Source organism: Marmota flaviventris, chromosome 3, assembly GCF_047511675.1.
Source record: "Marmota flaviventris isolate mMarFla1 chromosome 3, mMarFla1.hap1, whole genome shotgun sequence".
In the NCBI taxonomy this organism is placed as follows: Eukaryota; Metazoa; Chordata; class Mammalia; order Rodentia; family Sciuridae; genus Marmota; species Marmota flaviventris.
The window spans coordinates 61,957,597-61,978,075 of NC_092500.1; the positions used below are offsets into that span (position 1 = coordinate 61,957,597).

General features: G+C 34.7%; 1 protein-coding gene across 1 annotated transcript; it reads left to right on the plus strand.

Moving 5' to 3' along the window:
* Window positions 1-6,957: 6,957 nt before the first annotated feature.
* LOC114078817 (olfactory receptor 6C6) lies at window positions 6,958-7,905 on the plus strand. Its single transcript, XM_027919863.3, has one exon. The coding sequence runs from the start codon at window positions 6,961-6,963 to the stop codon at window positions 7,903-7,905; it is 945 nt and encodes a 314-aa protein (XP_027775664.2). The 5' UTR covers window positions 6,958-6,960.
* The last annotated feature ends 12,574 nt before the right edge of the window (window positions 7,906-20,479 follow it).

The window sequence follows — 20,479 nt, forward strand, 5'->3', positions numbered from 1 at the left end:
CAAAAGAAAAAGGAGTCGCTCTACACATCATCTTCCATGGCTTACTTCAGTATAAAGTGCTACCTCAAGTCTCCCCTTCCTTCCAGAGTATGAGACTTCTGCTTGATTTCTGCATTTCCTTCTTTTGCTTCCTTCAGGAATAATAACAGCCCTACAATCTCTCCATTGGATGGAATAGGAGAGAATAGGAAGGCGGGTACCCCCTGTCTTTATCTACCCAGGCTTCTTCCTGAGATTTATTCCTACACTCTTTCACTGAAAGAAGACAGAGGGACCTCAACATTCCCAAAAGACAAAGTTGACCTTCCTCTCTGGTTTGCGTTAGCGGTAAGCACAAACCAGAAGCATCCCCTTACAAGAAGTATATGAGACCTCTGCTTATTTAGGCAGGAGAGTGGGTACTCACCACCTATTCTTCCTTAGCTTGCTCTAGCAATAAATCCAGATCTTTGAACTCACTCTGGAAGTAGTTTCTGCAAGCACTTAGTGTTTCAAATTTTCAATGTTCACCCAATGTATTGGTTACTAACTCACTGACTTCTTGGAGTTGATAGAGTTCAGAATTCCTGAGTCTCCCAAGCTATGAAGAGAATAAAAACATGAACTTAACATTTGACAACCGTCTCTCTAGCTTGGATGTGAGAAGGCTGATCAAGAGTTCAAGCATCTGCCTCACATTCAATGCTTATCGTAACAAAATTTTATTGTCATTTTTTCACAGAAATAGAACAATTAATTTTAAATTCTAATTTTAATTTATTAAATTAATTAATTTTAATTGCCTATGGACTAAAGAAAAGAGACTAACTAGCCAAAGCAATCTTGAACAAGCCAAACAAATCTGGAGGCCTAAAATTCCCTCATTTCAAAATGCATTATGAAGCTATTATAATCAAAGCAATATGGCACTGGCTCATAAACAGACACAGCAACAAATGGAAGAGGATAAAAAGCTCAGATATAAAACCCAAATTAGTTTATTTTTAACAAAGTTTCCATGAACACACAACAGAGAAATAACATTCTTTTTAATAAATACTGTTGAAGAAACTGAATATTCACATACAGAAGGGAAAAGTTGAACTTTCATCTCACACAGTAAAGTTGGGCTTCTAAACAAAACTACACAAAATAGATAAAAGACTTTAATATAAGAACTACAACTGTTGACTTGCTAGAGGAAAGCAAGGAATGAGCTCAGGGCATTGCTTTGGACAATGAGTTATTGGAAACAACTCTCAAAACACAGGCAGAACAAGCAAGATTAGACCAAATGGAATGACAGCAAGCTAAACATATTCTGTTTAGTCAAGGAGACAATTAATAGTGAAGAGACAACCATGGACTGGGAGAAAATATCTGCAAATCATGCATTTGACAAAGGAGGAATATCTGAAATATATAAGGAACAAAATCAACTCAGGAGCAAAAAAAAAAAAACAAGTAATTAGATTAAGAAATTGGCAAAGAATCAGAACAGGCATTCTTTAAGAAAGAAAAGCAAAGGGCAAACAAGTTTGTGAAAACATGCTAGGCATCTCTAAACATCAGGGAAACTAAAGTTAAAACCACAATAAGATATCACCTCACAAAATTTTGAATGCCTGTTATATGAAAGATGAATGATAACAAGTTTTGTTAAAGATAGAGGAAAGGGAAACCTATACACTGTTGGTGAGATTGTACATTATTAGTAAAGCAATTTGAGAAAATAGCATGGTGGTTGCTTCAAAAAAACTAAAAATAGGTTGCCATATGGTCCAGTTGTCACACTTCTTCACACTCCTGGTTATGTATTCAAAGGAAATAAAATTGGCACAGGAAAGAGACATGCTACTCCCAGGTTTATTGTGGTACTACTCACAATATCTAAGATATAGAATCAATTAAGTTGCCTATCAGGGGATCAATAGATAAAGAAAACATGGTATAAACACAATCAAATATTTGTTGGGCATAAAAGGATAGAATCTTGTCTTTTACAGAAAAATGGATGTAAATAAGGGATGTTATGTTAGGAGGTATAAGTCAGACACAGAAAGAGAAGTACCACATGTTCTCTCTCAGATGTAGAAACCAAGAAAGTTAACTTGAATGCAGAAAAGTGATTAGCAGAGGCTGGCAAGGGTTGGTGTACACGGAGAGTGAGAAAACGAGTCCAGCTGTGATTAGCAAACACTGCATACATGTGTTAAAGTATTATTCTGAACCCCACAATTAATACATGTTGATCAAACATATTTTTTTCAAAAATTAGAAAAAGTAATTGATACATGGTAAAAATGCCCATAGTTTTTGGCAAGTAACAAGTAAGATGTTTAACTCACTGACTTATTTAACTATACCTAAACAAAAATAACTGGAAGAAAATGTTCCCTATATGTGAATAATCACTTATGGGTTTGAACACCACAGAAATTTAACTTTTATTTTGTATGTTTTATTTTTCATTTCCAAGGATTTCTATAAAACAAATTGTCAACTTTTTAATCAGAAATGGACCTACAGGAATTCTTAAGTGTTGCCAATAAACTTGCCATCTGGAGTGTAGTATAGCTCATCAGCATTGGCAACAACTGCGAGTGTGTTAGAAATGCAAGACCTAGGGAAGGAAAATTCTATTTAAAAATCTGATAGTCCTCTGGCATCCTGATAAAATCCCTGTATGCTCAAGGAGATAATTTTTATTCCTGGATTACTATCATTTCAGTATTAATTTGTTCTAATTAGTTATACATGATGATAGATTGCACTTTTTAATTGTTTTTTTTTTTTTTTAGTTGTAGATGAACCCAATACCTTTATTATTTATTTATCTTTATGTGGTGCTGAGAATCGAACCCAGTGCTTCATAAGTGTGAGTCAAGCGCTCTGCCAAGGAGTCACAATCCCAACCCCAGTAGATTGAATTTTGATACAACATCTATAAATGGAGTATAACTTCTCATTCTTCTGGTTATATGTTATGTAGAATTACATTTGTCTTGTAATCGTATATTCAAATAGGGTTTTTAAATAAAAACATTTAGTATTTGATCATATCTTTTATATACTATTTTTTAAAAATAAAAATGGTGTTGTTATTATTAGTAGACTTAATACATAAAAATATTCTTATCTTTGAATGAAAACATGTAATATTGTCTCTTAAACCTGAACATAGATCATTCAGTAATAAATTAAACATTAGATTCTCCAAAATTTAATTTTCTCAATGAAATACATATAGCTAGAAATGTTCAAAGGGATCGCTAATTTTTCATTATTTGAGAAGATATAATTTCAACATTTATTATTGGAATTACTGGAATTTTCAGAGGTGAAATGATTGGATTGTAAGAGCTGTAACAATTAGTCCATCCTAGTTTGAATGGACTGGGTGGCTATTGTAGGCAGGTGGTGCATGACTGGAAGGGATGGGTCACTGGAGGCAGGCCCTGGAAGTGTGTATTTTCCTTATGCAACCCTCTCCTACTTCCTAACCCTGCTATGATCTGAGAAACTTTCCTCCCCTGTGCTCTTCTCCTATGAGAGCAATGGAGTTGTCCATGTGTAGTCCAAGGCTTCTGAAACCATGAGCCTCAAACAATTCCCTCCTGTAATTTGTTTTTGTAGGGTACTTTGGTCACAGAAAAGGAAAGTTAACAACATGCATCTTTGTCTTTTACAATGAGACATCAAAAATGAATTAATCTGGTGATGTTGATCATGTTATGCAATCTAGTGTAAATAAATTTCTCAAGAAAAATATCTTTGGGCTGGGATAAAAATAAAAAAGATAAATATGAAAAGAAAATTAAGAAAGAAATGTATTCATAATAATAAAATGAATAAAAGTTGGTAGCCTTGGGCACTGAAAACTTTAAACCATTGATAAAACAAAGTTAGGAATATAAGTAAATGAAAAACATCCCAAGTCCATGGATTAGTTAATTTGTTATAGTTAAAATATCCATACTAACCCATCATGATTTACAAAGTTGATGTAACCCTATCAAAATTCCAATTACATTTTTATTGTTACTGTATATATTTATTAGTTGAAATGTCATTGGTATGACTTAGAAACTGAATATTTAACTTGAATTAAAAATATATATCCTTCCAAAAATGGCTAGTAGCTCATTTTTTAGGCAGTATTGTCCTAAGTTGTCTTTCAAACACCAGGTTAAAAATAAGACATATTAAGAGCTGGGATTGTGGCTCAGTGGCAGAGTGTTTGCCTAGCATGTGTGAAGGAAGCACTGGGTTCAATCCTTAGCATCACAAATAAAAATAAAATAAAGAGATACATTATATATAAATGATTTTGTTGGAAAGATGATTGAGCTTGAATTAATGACAAGTTTCATCTTTTGTGGGTATATGGTTGGATGAACTTTGACAAACATGAAATTATGCAACCACTGCCAAAATCAAAATATAAAATATTTCTGTCACCTCAAAATGTTCTCTCATGATACTTCTCTAGACAATTCCTACCTTCAGCCCAAGGAACTACTCCCTAATTATATTTCTGTCCTAATAGTCCAGTCTTTTCCAGAATAATATAAATGGAATTATATTTGTATGATTATAAAACTAATTTATGTCTGTTTTTTTCACTCAGTATACTAGTTTTAAGATCCATTCATGCTTTTAAATGTGGGTATTTCTTTCAATTGTATGTGTAAATTACTTTGGGATTTTCCATAGTTGCCCCAGACAGTGAATTTTTGGTGTTCCTATTAAATATTTTGTTGATTTTTCCTAATCATTTATGATACTCCTCAGGGATACTTTCTCTTCATTTTTTACTTAAACTACAGGGGGGCATTTTATTGACAATAATGAGTACTTTTGTAACACTGGTCCCCAGAGAAGAGTTTGTTTTGGTTTTATTTTAAGAGATTCCCTGGAGTTTATAGTAAGTAGAAAATGATGTTACTGTAACATTTGTATCTCTTTCTTGGAAGAGTTATTTATATTTCAACAGTGATTTTATATTTCCCAGTTTTTATTTCATTTCAAAGAGCATGTATCCAATTGAGGTTTTGAATAATAGCAATCTCAATTATGAGAACAAAATTTCAAAAGTTCATCATATCTGGAAGGGAAGCTAAGTGCTTCTTAAAATTATTGACATCAAACTCCCAAGTTTCCAAATGCATGTGAATTTGAGGAAAGGTGGAAATTCTTTACTTTGCCTCTTTCCACAAAAATCATTGGTAATAAATCTTATTGGATAATAAAATATTATTATATAAACAAATTTAATTGTCACAGAAGGGAATGAATTTTAGCTCAAACTGAACTGTAGCTCAAAAAAGGTAAGTCCACTATAAATTTAACTTAATTTCAAAATAAGAAAGCAAAGCAAATGAATAAGGGGTAACTCCCAACTTTATATACTGACAAGTAATATCTATTTTATTCACATACTGTTGATTCTGTTTTATTTTCTTTCTCTGCCATTTTTAATGAATTATTTGCATGGATGAAGTGATGTAGGAAAAATATGGAGCAATTCTTCCTTAGAATTTGACATGGCATGGATCTAGAACACTCTATTAGAAAAACGTGTTTCAGAAATTATTGGACTAACTCCTAGAAAAGCTTGAAAATCAGAACAGGGCAAAAATGGGAATCTTAGATATAGCAATGACAGAAATATGCAATATTTTGGTAAAAGTCTGTGACCACTTAGTTGGTGAAGAATACAGGTGTTTCGTTTTTATGAAAAATTATTAAAACTACTCATTAATATCTGTTTCAGAAAATAACATTATGCATGAAAAATACTAGTGTTTTGTCCATATTAGTTTATAAAAGAAAAGCAATGTTGATACATGGAAAGAAAAGCAATAGTAATAAAACAAAGGCAAAAAAAAATAAAGATAAAACCCAGGATTTTAGTAACCCATTTCTTTTAAAAGTCCACAAATGATGCATATAATGAAGTAGATGGACACATTTAATCAAACAGAGGAATAGAATAATATAGAATTAAATAGAATTCCTATATGTAAAAAGGTTAAGAAATATTATTCTCTTCTTCATATTCAAAAGTGTTGTAAATAATATGGTGGAAGTAAAACAAAGCACCCAAATCACATAAATATGTAAAAGAGGATGTTTCAAAAGATTATCTAGGGCTGGGGCTGTGGCTCAGCAGTAGAGCGCTCGCCTAGCACATATGAGGCCCTGGGTTCCAATCCACAGCACCACATAAAAACAAATGAATAAAATAAAGATATTGTGTCCCACTGCAACTGAAAAATAAATAAATAAGATTATCTAAAAATAGGACCAAATATTGTTTATTAAAATATATAATTTATGTGATTTTATCATTTTTTTCCTATTGCTGGTAAAGGAATATTCACTTAAATTAAAAAAATACAAAAAATTGATAAAACTAATAGAATATTATTATTGTAGAGAATATTTAAAGAAAAAAACAATAAAAGTAGATTTTTCAAGTATTAGAAATCTATAGAACTAAGTCACTACCATCACAGTAACTATAATATAAGCCTGATTTTGAAACATCAGTGATACTCATTCTAAAAACACAAACAAGCTTAGAACAATTTGTGCAGTTATGATAAAAGTAATGGAAAATTAATTTGAAATAATTAATATATAATTTAAATTATAAGTACAGGTAAGAGGTCATTTGGAAATAGTAAGCGCATATTTACAAAAATTATACATTTTTCAAATTCTGGAGAAAATTTGGATATTAAAGAAGGCATATTCAAAAGAAGAATATTCAAAAGATATTTTGAATTAACCTATAGCATATAATTTTGTGTCATCTGATACTCTGGCTAAAAAAAAAAAATTCAAATGAATAAATTTGAGAATGTATATCCATCTCTGCTTTTGTATATGTGTGTGTTGTATGTGTTCTAATGCATATGTATTTAATTTTTGCTTCTTTTCCTATACAGATTTGATAAGGTTCACAAGAAAGATATGAAGAACCAATCAATGGAAATAGAGTTCATTCTGTTAGGACTGACAGATGATCCACAATTGCAAATTGTGATTTTTCTGTTTCTATTTCTCAACTACTCATTGAGCCTAACAGGGAACTTAATCATTATCCTTCTCACTCTACTGGATCCCCGCCTCAAGACTCCCATGTATTTCTTTCTCCGTAATTTCTCCTTTTTGGAAATCATATTCACAACAGTGTGTATTCCCAGATTCTTGATAACCATTGTGAATGGAGACAAAACCATTTCTTATAATAACTGTGTAGCTCAATTATTTTTTATCCTTTTACTGGGAGTTACAGAGTTTTACCTCCTGGCTGCCATGTCCTATGACCGTTATGTCGCCATCTGCAAACCTCTGCATTACCCAGTCATTATGAACAGTAGAGTGTGCTACCTACTGGTGCTCAGCTCCTGGGCAACTGGATTCTTAATCATCTTTCCCCCTTTGGTCATGGGACTCAAGCTGGATTTCTGTGCTTCCAAAATCATTGATCATTTTATGTGTGAAACATCTCCTATCCTACAGATCTCTTGCACAGACACACATGTCCTTGAAATGATGTCTTTAGTCTTAGCTGTGCTGACACTTGCAATCACATTGGTATTAGTGATTCTCTCTTATGCTTGCATTGTTAGGACCATTCTGAAATTCCCTTCTGCACAGCAAAGGACCAAAGCTTTCTCCACCTGTACTTCCCACATGATTGTGGTCTCCATGACATATGGTAGCTGTATCTTTATGTATATAAAACCATCCGCAAAAGAAAGAGTGACTGTATCCAAAGGTGTAGCTTTGCTGTATACCTCAATTGCCCCTTTACTAAATCCCTTTATCTATACTCTAAGGAACCAGCAGGTGAAAGAAGTCTTCTGGGATGTATTACACAAGATTTTGTGTTTCTCAAAAAACAAAATTTAAGAACCTCATACAAATTAGAATCTTACCTTAAAAACGTGAAAACCAGTTTCATACTTTTGTCATGATCATGTTTTTCTACCTCATCAGTTACCTCATGAAGGAGATTCTCTTGAAAAGTCTTATCACTCTTGGACACCCTTCATTTTATTCTTTCACATAAAATATTCCTCTCTTCTATGGTAACTTCCTTCAATCTTTCAATCCAAGTTGTAATGAACATCTCCTTATAAACTACTAGGTTCCCCAAAACATGACTTTGAACTTCACATAAGTGTAACTTGATGGATATGATTCATTAATTAATTCAACATATTGTATGGTTATCTTGTTCCAGACATTGGGTAGAGTAAAATCCTTAGTTTTAAGAAGTTTTCATTACCTAAAGGTCACATACATATAAACCAAATATTGCTACACAGTGTGTAATTAGTGTTATAATAAAGGTTTACAAAAATATTATGGCATAGATAAGATTACTTCTGTGGATTTTAAAAGATAAGGAATCATGTCCAGAAGAAAGTAAAATCTCTGCTGAAAATAAAAATATGTGGAAGGAAAGAAGATTGAGGTATGAGTATGTGTAAATTACACAGGGGTTTAGATAACTATATGCATTTGGAGACATTAAGACTAATGGTTAAAATAGAGTTTTGAGATATTTTAAGTTGGTTTAGTAAAAGTTTTACCAAACACTCTCTAGGATGCTGCATAAATCATGCAAACTTTTCTTGACTTAGTTTCTCCATATGTAATGTAGGAGAAGTAAAAACCATTACCTCTCATTCAGCAAATACATGCTATTGGAGCTGCTTATCACTCAGTGAAAGATAACACTTTAAGTTTGTGAAGAATTCAAGAATATGCTATTTGATATGCTGATGTAAGTAAAGGCAACAATAATTAAAGAGGTGTAAAGATTACAACATAAAAGGACCTATTAGCCAAAATACTCTTTTGGAATTATATCTAATGAATCATTAATTTACAAATATTTTTATAGTGATTACCTAGATAGATTTAAATTGTAATTTCTTTTTTGTTTTCAAATGATGCATAAAATTTAAATATAATTATGATGTACTCTCTGATATTCAATACATATACACACAATAATACTCAAATCAGGATATTTACTAACCCATGACTTCATACATTTCTCAGTTTTTAATGGTATATCAGGTTTTTATTCCTAGGGCTACTGGGAAAAAATATCAGCTGTAGTCAATACATCCTTTATTTAATAAGCATTTCATACTATTTTGAAGTCATGGACTTTCTTGAAACTTCCAACTAAAGTCATTGAAAGAGTATGTAAGATGGAAATTTCAATATCCACCACTTTTATTTTAGGGAGTTTGCCCTTGGAATTGAAATTGAGCATGGGATGTCTTAGAATCAGGAGACAATTGAGGGACCATTGTTTTAACCTGTTTATAAATTTTGAGGTTTTGTGGTGAACCCAGCCTAATTCCATTTTAAGATTGGGAGCCATCTCATCACAAAGTCATGAAAAGTTAATTTCTGTTTTAGTATAAATTATTGCAATTTCTAAACCTGTTTGGAATTCCTGCCTGTACCTTGAACTCACCCATGCCTGGCTTTCTCTGACCAGATAACAACTCTCTCTGAAACCTCAGGAGCGCCTCATAAATTCTGATGTTGGGATCTGAATTTACTCCCTACCTTGAAATATTATGCTATGTAGATCATTAACCTACTATCTGCCTTTGTATTATGCTTGTCAAAATCCTGTTATCTGTAAGTTCTCAAAACACCCCCCCTTTGCAACTTTTTGTGCTATAAAACCATGTCCCTGGAAAGCTGGAGACTGATCTCTAGCTTGGGATTTGGGGTGAGACAGTCGCTGGCCAACATTTGTGTACACAAATACAAGCTTGCTTTAATTTGATTTAAAATTGGAGTCATTGGTCTTTTCTTTGCATCAGGGGTTCAACATTAGTATATAAATGGATGGGTCTAGAATACAGGTAATAAAGAGAGAAACAATTGTATACACTTGGTTATTTTCACAAATTAAAAGTTTAATTGTCTTTAATTTTTTTCCTAAAAAGACTTAATTAAACTTTTAGTGAAAATAATCAAATGGACATAGTTGGATTTAATTCACCATTTCCACCTCTAAAAATGTACATTAAATTATTTTAATAAAGTTGTTTATAATTATCTAATAAATCTTTTCAGGCACACAGAAATTACCTAAATGAATAGTTAGTTATCCAAAGAACTGAAAAACCAGCCTCTACTTCAGAGCAAAGCCTGTCCAAGGAAGGGGGCATGACCCTTGTCCTTGGAAAGACCCACAGAGTACTCCAAGACACATATCCACCCTGCTGAGTTGTTTATCTACAAATAACAGGAGAGATCTGCTGCGCCAGGTGTCCCTGACTCAGTCAGGCAAGGTGAGGACCCATAGCAACCCCCTAGCAACCACCAATCAGCATGAGACAGGGAAATACCTGGGATGCTAGATGACCCTCCCAGTGTTACCGCTGTTGACCGGTGATGAGTCCTTGCTTCCCCAATGTTGAAGAATAACACCGAAGAAGCACGCTGAGGCAAGGTCAGAGTCGAAATTAGAAGTTTATTAAAGGACAGCAGAAAAGACTTCTCCCGGAGGAAGAAGGGGACCCAAGAGGTGGAATCCGTGGAAGGGATGTTGTCTCCCCTTTTTATAGTTCTTTCAGTGATGGAATGTAGGTGGGAAGGCCCCAGGGGTGGGACACAGGTGGGCCAAAGAAGTAATCTGGTCAGGAAGGACTTCTGAGTCAGCACCTTTTTGCTGGGGGCTGTTCATTAACATTTCTTTGAGGTGGACTTTGGCCTAGGGCCTTTTCGGGACTTCATTAACATTCCATGAGTTGTCCTGTGTTTTCCCTGAGTCATTCTCAGCATGGTCTCCATTTTAGATTTCACTCAATATTAGAGCTGATTTACCTAACTACACTGACTACCTAACTTTAAATCTGGCTTCAGTTAGACTATGTTTTCCCTCAAACTTCCACATTCCTTTTTCTTACAGGCTCTCCCAATCCCTTACTTAAGTAAAGGTTTCCCAGGGTCCTGATTTACTGTAATAAACAACAATGGAAGCCATCTGTCAGAAATATTTGCATAATTTTAAACACATCTATATATTTAAATATTTTCACCTGCATGTATATGTCTCATAAAGCAAAAAACAAAAACATACCCAACAACTTTTAGCTGAGCTTTAGGAATTATGCTACATGTTTTTAAACATAACTAATTACAAAAGGTCTAGTTTATTTATTTGGAATAGTTCATTAACTTATGTATATAATAAGATCACAGAGCTTCCTGTCCTAGTGATACCGCTGGTTATCGGTGATGAGTTCTGCTTCCTCACATGTTTAAGTTTGAACATTAGAGAAGCACGCTGAGGCAAGCATATAAAGCAGGGCTTATTTAAAAAGGGGTAACATAGATTTCTCCTGGGAGGGAGCAGGGGATCATAACTGGTATCCTGGTATCTCAAGAAGCAAGGTGTTCTGCCCTTTTATGTGTCCTAGGCTTTCTTTGTTCTCCTGCCCTCTTCCTCTTATTTCTCTCCTTCCTCCACAGGTGACTGGGCCCAGGAATGCTAAGTGGGATGGCCAAAAAAATGGGTAACAGGTGGGCTGAAGGGGGAAGGACAGGAGGGAGCAGCCAAGGACACATTAACAACCTTAGAGATCCCTGTAGGGAGGGGCAATTCCTGGCACAGGTTACCTTGGCAACAGGTTGGAGCTGGGATAGATTCTTGATAAGGGTGGAGGAAGGGCTCTGAAGGAATTAACATTTCAATCCCTCAGGGGACAAGCTTTGGTTTGGGGGAATTGGACTATTTCATTTAGCAAGAGAGTCTCCGGATCTATCCATTTACACCCAAATTCCCAGGACTTACTCAAAATTGGCCTGACTCATCTGACCTGACTCTATTTACCTATCTCTACTGACTGCCTGTCTAATTCTGGCTTCACTAGTATCCCTACACTTTGGAAGTTTCTCTCTACAGGACAGAATCCTCACTCTCAAATGAATCCTCACACTCAAATGAATGTGCTCACATATCAGGCCCTGGGGCATAACTCACATTCCCTGTAACTGTATCAAGGAATATTTCCAGGTAACTTGACTGGGAGATTTATATATCTGCATCCTTGGTAAATTTACTTCTTATTGTAATTTTCAATTATATCTTCCAGGAGTGCCTTCCCAGTGTGAAAGCAGAAATATATGTGAACTCAGATCAATCATTGTTTTTCTCAGTCACTTTATTCCATAGTATACAGCAATTCTGGCAATGACAATTTCATTTTGAATTATGACAATTTTCATTGTGTCATGTCATCTAAAGAATTGATTTACTTTCAAATTCTAATTTTATGTGAATCTCATCTCCAGTTTCTGAAAGTTCAGTTTACATCTTTTTAAAATTGGGTATTCTTAGTTATAAATGAGAGTAGACTGTATTTTGATAAAATTGTATAAAGATAGAATATATCTTATTCTAATTAAGACCCTATTCTTGTGTATGAGCACAGTGGTGGGATTCACTTAGGTATTTTAATATATGTATTTAGAAAAATTATGTTAGGTGTATTCTACTGTCTTTCCTATTCCTATCCCAACTCCTTTTTTTTTTCATTCCTCTTTGTCTAATCTACTGAACTTCTCTGCTTCCCTTCACCCATCTTTATTGTGTGTTAGCTTCCACATATCAGCAAAAACATTTAAGCTTTGACTTGGGGGAATTGGACTATTTCATTTAGCATGATAGTCTCCAGATCCATCCATTTACCAACAAAAGTCATAAAGTCATTCTTTACAACTGAATAATACTCCATTGTGTGTGTGTGTGTGTGTGTGTGTATATATATATATATATTTCCTTTTGAAAAACTGATGTGACTCCATTTTTGAAAACCCAGTTTCTAACTCAAGGCCTGTCCAAAGGGAAGGAGCATGACCCTTGTCCTTGGAAAAACCCACAGAGCACTCCTAGGCACATAGTTACCCTGATGAGTTGTTTGTCAGTAAATAACAGGAGAAATCTGAGGTGCCTGGTGTCCCTGACTCAGTTATGCTAGGTGAGGATCCATAGCAACCCCCTAGTAACCACCAATCAGCATGAGACAGGGAAAATACCTGAAATGCCAGGTGAACCTCCTCAGTAGTCTCAGTGGTTGATAATATTATGCTCGAGTTTGGGACTCCCCAAAGACCACCAGAAACCAAGATTGATGTAAGCAGCAAAGAGGTGTTTATTGGGAGCTAGCTCAGTCCTCCATGCGCAAACAGCAACTGGTGACGCTGAGAGGCCCCGAGCCCAGGGTTTGCAGCAGTTTTATACCCTCTTTGGGGAAGGCAGGGACTTCACATACATCATAGCATCTCTTCATCACACACCGCGGGAAAATCATAAAACATGATTAGCACATTCACTGGCGGGAACAAGTTGGGTAGGGGTGATTGGTCAGTACAAGAGGGGGATTCATTTGAACTGATTGGTTTAAGCCTCAAGGGGAGTATGTGCTGAATTACATGGTTTCTCAACATGTTATCAACCACCATAAACTACTGGGAGGGTCATCTGGCATCCCAGGTATTTCCCTGTCTCATGCTGATTGGTGGTTGCTAAGGGGTTGCTATGGGTCCTCACCTTGCCTGACTGAGTCAGGGACACCTGGCCAGCAGATCTCTCCTGTTATTTGTAGATAAACAACTCAGCAGGGTGGGTATGTGCCTAGGAGTACTCTGTGGGTCTTTCCAAGGACAAGGGTCATACCCCCTTCCTTGGACAGGCTTTGCTCTGAGGTAGAAGCTGGTTTCTCAGATAACATATTAGGAAACCATGTATTTTAGCACTTACACCCCTCACGGATTAAACCAATCAGTTCAAATGAATCCCCCTCTTGAATTAACCAATTACCTTTACCCAACTTGTTCCCACCAGTGAATGTGCTAATCAATGTTAAGAGTTGTTGTTTGACTTTCCCGCTGTATGAAATAATTTGCTGTGTGATATTGTGACACATAGAGTATCCCCAAAAACCTATAAAATCTCACTGAACAAATGACCGGGGATCACTCCTCGGGACCACTACATAGGAAATGGTTGTGAGTCCAGGCTGAAACTTACAATAAAGACTCTTATGTGATTGCAGCAGATTCGGCTCCTGGATGTCTATTGGGGTCCCATGAATCTGGCATTACACTTTATTCATTCATCTGTTGATGGGCATCTAGGTTGGTTCCATAGCTTAGCTATTATGAATTGTGCTGCTATAAACACTGATGTGGCTGTGTCATTATAGTAGGTCGATTTTAAATACTTTGGTTATATGCTATGAAGTGGATCAATGGTGGTTCCATTCCTAGTTTTTGGAGGAATCTCCATACTTCTTTTGAGAGGGGTTGCATCAATTTGCTTTCCCAAAAAAATGAATGAGTATTCCCTTGTTCTCACATCCTCACCAACATTTATTGTTACTTGTATTCTTGATAATTGCCATTCTCTCTGGAATGACATGGAATCTCTGTAGTTTTCCTTGGCATTTTTCTAATTGATAGAGATGTAGATCATTTCTTCTTTTGAAAAGGGTATGCTTAGTTCTTTTGCCCATTTATTGATTGAGTTACTTGGGGTTTTTTGTTGTTGTGTTGTTGTTGTTTTAAGTTTTTTGATGTTGAGCTTTTTGAGTTCTTTGTATATCCTGGGAAATAATTAACTATGTAAGGAGTAGGTAGCAAAGATTTTCTCTCATTCTATAAGCTCTCTCTTCATGCTTTTGATTGTTTCCTTTGTTGTGAAGAGATTTTTTAGTTTGATGCCAATCCATGTATTGATTTTTTATTTATTGTGCTTTAGGACTCTTGTTAAGGAAGTCAGTTCCTGTGCCAATATGTTGAAGTGTTGGGCCTACATTCTCATTTAGTATGTGCAGTGCTTCTGGTCTGATTCCTAGGTTCTTGATCCACTTAGAGATTATTTTTGGGTAGGTTGAGAAATGGAAGTTAACTTTCATTCTGTGACATATGGATTTCCAGTTTTCTCAGCCATTTGTTGATGAGGCTATCTTTTCTCCAGTGTGTGTTTTTGGCACTTTTGTCTGATATGAGGTAACTGTATTTACACATTCATAGTTTAAATTATAACATCATATGATTTTCAGTATGAAAATATTCTTTCATGCGTGCATCTTTCCTCTGGGTAACTTATGTCCCATGATCTCATACCTTTCTTCAGACCTTATAAGTGTTAGGTCGCTTTTGAGGTTGGTGAGAAAGCACCAAGCAATCCGCCTGTGAAGAACCACCAATCAGGCACCAACACAACTACCTGTCAATCAGCAGGGTCTCCTGAACAATCCTGAATCTTAGCAAGTTCCCCTGACCAACCCCAGTAGGACAAGAGACTCTAAAAACCTCCCTTTCCTGTCCCAAGCCCTCCCTTCCTTCCCTAAGCCCAATAAAAATTCCAGTCTGGTCCAGCCCTGAGCGAATCTCCCAGACCACCATGTTGGTCTGGAGAGTCTTCCCCAGGAGTGAAATCTCCTTCTTCAGCAGCCTTTTTAATCTGCCTCCTTTTGGTCCCTGTTGACTGACTTTACAATAAGTGTGCTTGTATTATTAGGGCCATCAACATATCTTTATTTTTATCATCATGTTTATCTTCTTCATTGTCATAATGACATTTGAAAGACGTGCATACAGGAACAAAACTGATCTGAGTTTTTATTGACACACAAAGGTTTTCATCACCTCTCTATTCATTCTCTAATTTTATGCATTATGGACAATAGCAGAAAAATCCTCTTCTTGTTTACCATAGTACTTTATTAAGTTTGAATTTATGTTTAATGTTTTAATGCTCAGTTTTAATCTAAATTTTTAGCATATTATGAAACAATATTTATGATAACCAGGCATACACTTGATGGCATTTAATAAATTAATTCTTGTAATTTCTTCTCAGTCATAGATTCAAATATACACCTTGAAAATTAAAGAAAGTAGTAAAATTTAGTAGTAAACTTTCTAAAAATTCTGAGCATAATTTTTCTTTTATAACCAAATATTGATTTTGAGAAGAAATGGTCACTGTATAGTCTCATAATTGCTGGTAAGGAAAGAATTGGTGAAATCTGTAGCTCTGCCTTTGTTGATGCTACAGGTAGTTTAGTCTTAGATCAGACCCCTTGTACATGTTCAGACAAAACCTACTAGTTGAAAGAGAACCAAGTATAAAGGGGCTTTATATATCATAACATTATGTAGGTTTGAAAATGCTGTCCACAAGAAATAAAATCTAGTTTTTTATAAAGTTTTTTTTTTTTTTAATCTTGGAACTATTAACATTTACAACATGATAAATTTTTGTTCTTTATGGGTGTCTTTAAACAAATAATAACTGAAAAGAATGGCCATCCACATGATCAATAACTCATACCATATATAAAATTTAAATAAGTCATTACTATAAAAATAGTTATAGTTACAACTATAGTAAAAAACTTACAGAGAAATACAAAACAGAAAATACATGTGATCTTGGGAAAACTGAAGTGTGAGTCATAAAGAAAAATAATTGATAAATATAAATAATCAATATTATGCTCCTCAAAATCCATTGTTTGTGAATGGAAATACAAACCACAACATGGGAAATATATATGAAAATTGCATATTTGAGAAAGAATTTTATCTACAATACATAATGAATGCCAAAATATAATAAGAATGATAAAAAATAAAATGGGCACTTAGTTAAGCAATGATTTTATCAAAGGAATTATACATTGGCAGGTGAGCATAAAAAGGATGATCAGCATCACTGGTCTTTGGAGAATTGAAATTATAATTACAATGAGATACATCTATATCCATTTTGGAATGGTTAAAGATTATATATATATATATATATATATATATATATATATATATATATATATATATATATATATATATTTGTCAAAACAATGGTTGTTAAGAATGTGGAACCACTGAAAGCCTCACACACTGCTGATAGAATATAAAGCTATACCACCATTTTAGAAAACAGTCTGGCACTTTATTAAAAAATCAAACATTTACCTAACATATAACCAAGCCATATAGTCCTAGATACTTTCTCTGGAAAAATGAAAGCTTATGACTCCAAAAGATTTTGTAGTCAAATGTTCATAGTAGCTTTGCTGTAACCAACAACAAGACACAATCCTTACACCCATCAACAGATATTATGATAATAAGTTGTGGTACAGCAATGAAATGGAATCCTGGTAAGCAATCAGAAATAAAGTTTTCTATATATGGAGCAGTATAGATAAATATCAAAATAATTAGACTGTGTGAAAGAAACCTAGTTAAAAGAAATACTCTATTATTTTCTTCATACATTATTCTAGAAATTGGAAAGCAATTTATAGAGACATAAAGTGGATAAACCATTCCAGAAGAATGCTGAGACATGGTAAGAGGGATTACATTGTTGAATTAGGAATCTTTTGGTTTCAATGGCTATCTTCATTACCTTGATGTGGTAATAATTCATCTTTATATAATTCATAGAAAATATGAAATATTTTATACCATGAAGATTACCTTACACTTTAAACATAAGTGTTTTACTGTGCAGTATACCTTGATAAAGCTTTTAAAAATGTACCAAACAGAATTGAACAATATGGTGAAAAAATACTGCATATAACTCTGTGGGTTTTGCCCATACAATCTAACCTGTTTTCTAAAATTGTATTATTATTAACAAAAAAATCTAATGTTCTTTTGTATCAGGAGAGTTTCAATTAAAACCATTAGCAGATATAAGATTTTTTTCTCAAAAGACAGAGTCTTCTTCTCAGTCCTGGTTCTTTTCTGCCTAAAAAAAACCCACTGTGTTAAATAATTCTAACCTGAGGATGTAACACAGAGATTCTTCTCAGGTAGCATGACTATAGGTCTGTACATTGAATATTTCAGCCAGATTCCAGCCAGAAAGCATACATTTTTTTTTTTTTTTTTTTGTACAGGTATTTTACCTATTAACTTGGTTTCTAACTTGGCTTCAGGAAGGTGATAAAACCACATAATTTGTTCAATCCACATTCTTTATTTGTTTATAAGGTCAATACTTCTACTTCTTTGATGACTATCTTTAGAATTAGATAAGCTATGCCCTGTATTTTGGACCCCTTTAACATCTCTTGAGGAACATGAAATTCCGATTTAGTATTCAAATTTGTAATTTTTTTTTATTTATTACTAAAATATGATTCACATTATTAGCAGTGAATGATTCTGAGAATCTCAGATTGCTAAATTTTGAGTACCAGCCACTAACTCCTAGAGTTCTATTTAAAATTTCTTCTGAAAGGTTCATCTTTGGGTGTTTTGATTCCCCCCTGCAAAAAAAAAAAATTATTGTGAAGATCATTTAAAAATAACACTGAGATGGTTCCATTTCATTCATTTATAAGTGTAAACTACTTAAATTATTGTCACTACAGAAAATATTACAGATGTCTATCTAGAGTTTATGAAGCCATAGAGCAAAGACAAGAATGGAGGAAGTGGGTCCCCTGTTTCCTGTGTCCTGACCAGGCAAGATTAGTGATGGCCTGGTCTTTCTCTCTCATGTGGCTGCACACATCAAACGGTTATTGAAAGCAAAAATATATTCAGTATAGACACAGCCTGACCCATCTATAGACAGAGAATAGCCTGTGTGTTCCCTGGGAGTCCTGTCCATGTACTCCTGTAGTTCCTGGTTTTGTCTACAGACCTAATTGAGAACAACCATGGTGGTATGTTGATAGGTCCCTTCAATTTGCACGGGCATATTTCCTAGTTGGTTTATGCTTTTTAAGGCCTGAATTCCATGTGGGAATGGAGGCAGTCCTTGTTCTGCCCTTGTGGTTTGTGATCCTACCTTGTGATGGGGGCTGAGGTATCCTGTTCTCTAGAAAAAACTGACTGCACATACTGTCTGTCTGAGAAAGCTGATTTTTATCTCCCTCTGTGACTGTGTCCCTTTGACCTCCCATTATTCCTGCTTATCCCTATCTATCCTACCCATCACTAACAAAGCCCTACCAGACTACAGAAGATCTTTAACTTTCTAGTACTTGAAACATAAATTCCTTAGGGTTAGTGGACTGTAGCTTGTGTGGGTAAGAAGTAAGCAGAAGAAAATTTATTAAAAAACAAAAAACACTCCTGACACTCTAAATACTTAGAATTCTCTCTCATATGTTTTGATATTCAGATACATATTTTGTACTATGACATTTTATTTTATAGACCTCACTTTACTATCAATGAAATTATCAACATTCAATTTCCAGGAGCTTGTTTATTTTGTATAGTATGTTACAAGTTCTTAGATAGCTGTTTAGTGAGGTAATGAATGAAAGAATGAGCATAGTTTTCTTCCCAGGGTTTGTGATCTGATGACTGAGAAGTATATTTCCTAGAATAGCCTGGTGTAGAGATATTGTTATACATGGGGCACATATAGATCTTAAAACCTAGACCTGTTTTAGCTTGGCAAAATCAACTTGCTTTAACAGTAATATATATCCTTCTGTTGTTGCTCTTTTTCCTGACTCTTCTCTATCAGAAATCATCTACTATGCTTTGAAATGGTTGAAAACCATGCTCACAAACCAGGACATCAAAGGCATCTAAAATAACATGAGTAGATTTCATGGAACTAAGCAATCAAAATGGCCAGAAACTTCAAACAATACTATATAATGGGGTTAAATTGAAGGAGAATTTGAAAAAATACATCTTCTCTCTTGCAACCTATCCATAACGATATTACTCTGAGTAGAGCCATCAATAAAAGCAGTGATTTGTGATACCACGATTTGATTTTCATAGAATCTCCATTGAATTATATGTAGCTGAGTCAACATCACACATGATCTTTCTGTTTGTTCTGTAAGAACAGAGGACCAACTGAGAGGCCATTTCCCAGAGTTTCCTTTTCAGTATGGTAAAATAAAACCAGGAGAGGACTTAGTGCAAAACACGGAAGTGGGCAGAGAAGCAAAGATTATTGTTCCCCAGAGGTGCTATAGTCAGGCTGCTGAGCTAACGTGACATCCAAAGTATCTTCTCACTAAATGTTTGAGAATTACCTACTTTGATGCTAAGGTTTTGGTAGACACCCTCTCAATAATTACTGAAATTCAATGCCATTTCCCATTTACACTTCCTGCACCTTCTCTGCAGGCTCCAACCTGAAATCTTCAGTACTAATTTTCTTAACATTCTGTCATCAACAGTCACACTTTGGCTTTTGGCTCCCTCGGGTCTTCAAAAGCAAGTTGTCTTTGAGTCTATTGAATCTGTAATTCAAGATATCAAGTTTATTTTCAACTGATGGGGGCCCAGAAAGAGAGTAACAAAACAAGGAATGTGTTCCTCTACAGATATCCTTCTTCTTTTCCTGGAGGGTTAATTTCTTAAGTTTCCCTGCCTGGATGATGGGAATTGAGGAGTGGAATCAGAAAGACATAAGGAGATAGTCCATTCTTATTAA

What these genes read in the sequence shown, in the direction of transcription:
- LOC114078817 (XM_027919863.3), top strand. Translation starts at nt 6,961, where the DNA reads ATGAAGAACCAATCAATGGAAATAGAGTTCATTCTGTTAGGACTGACA.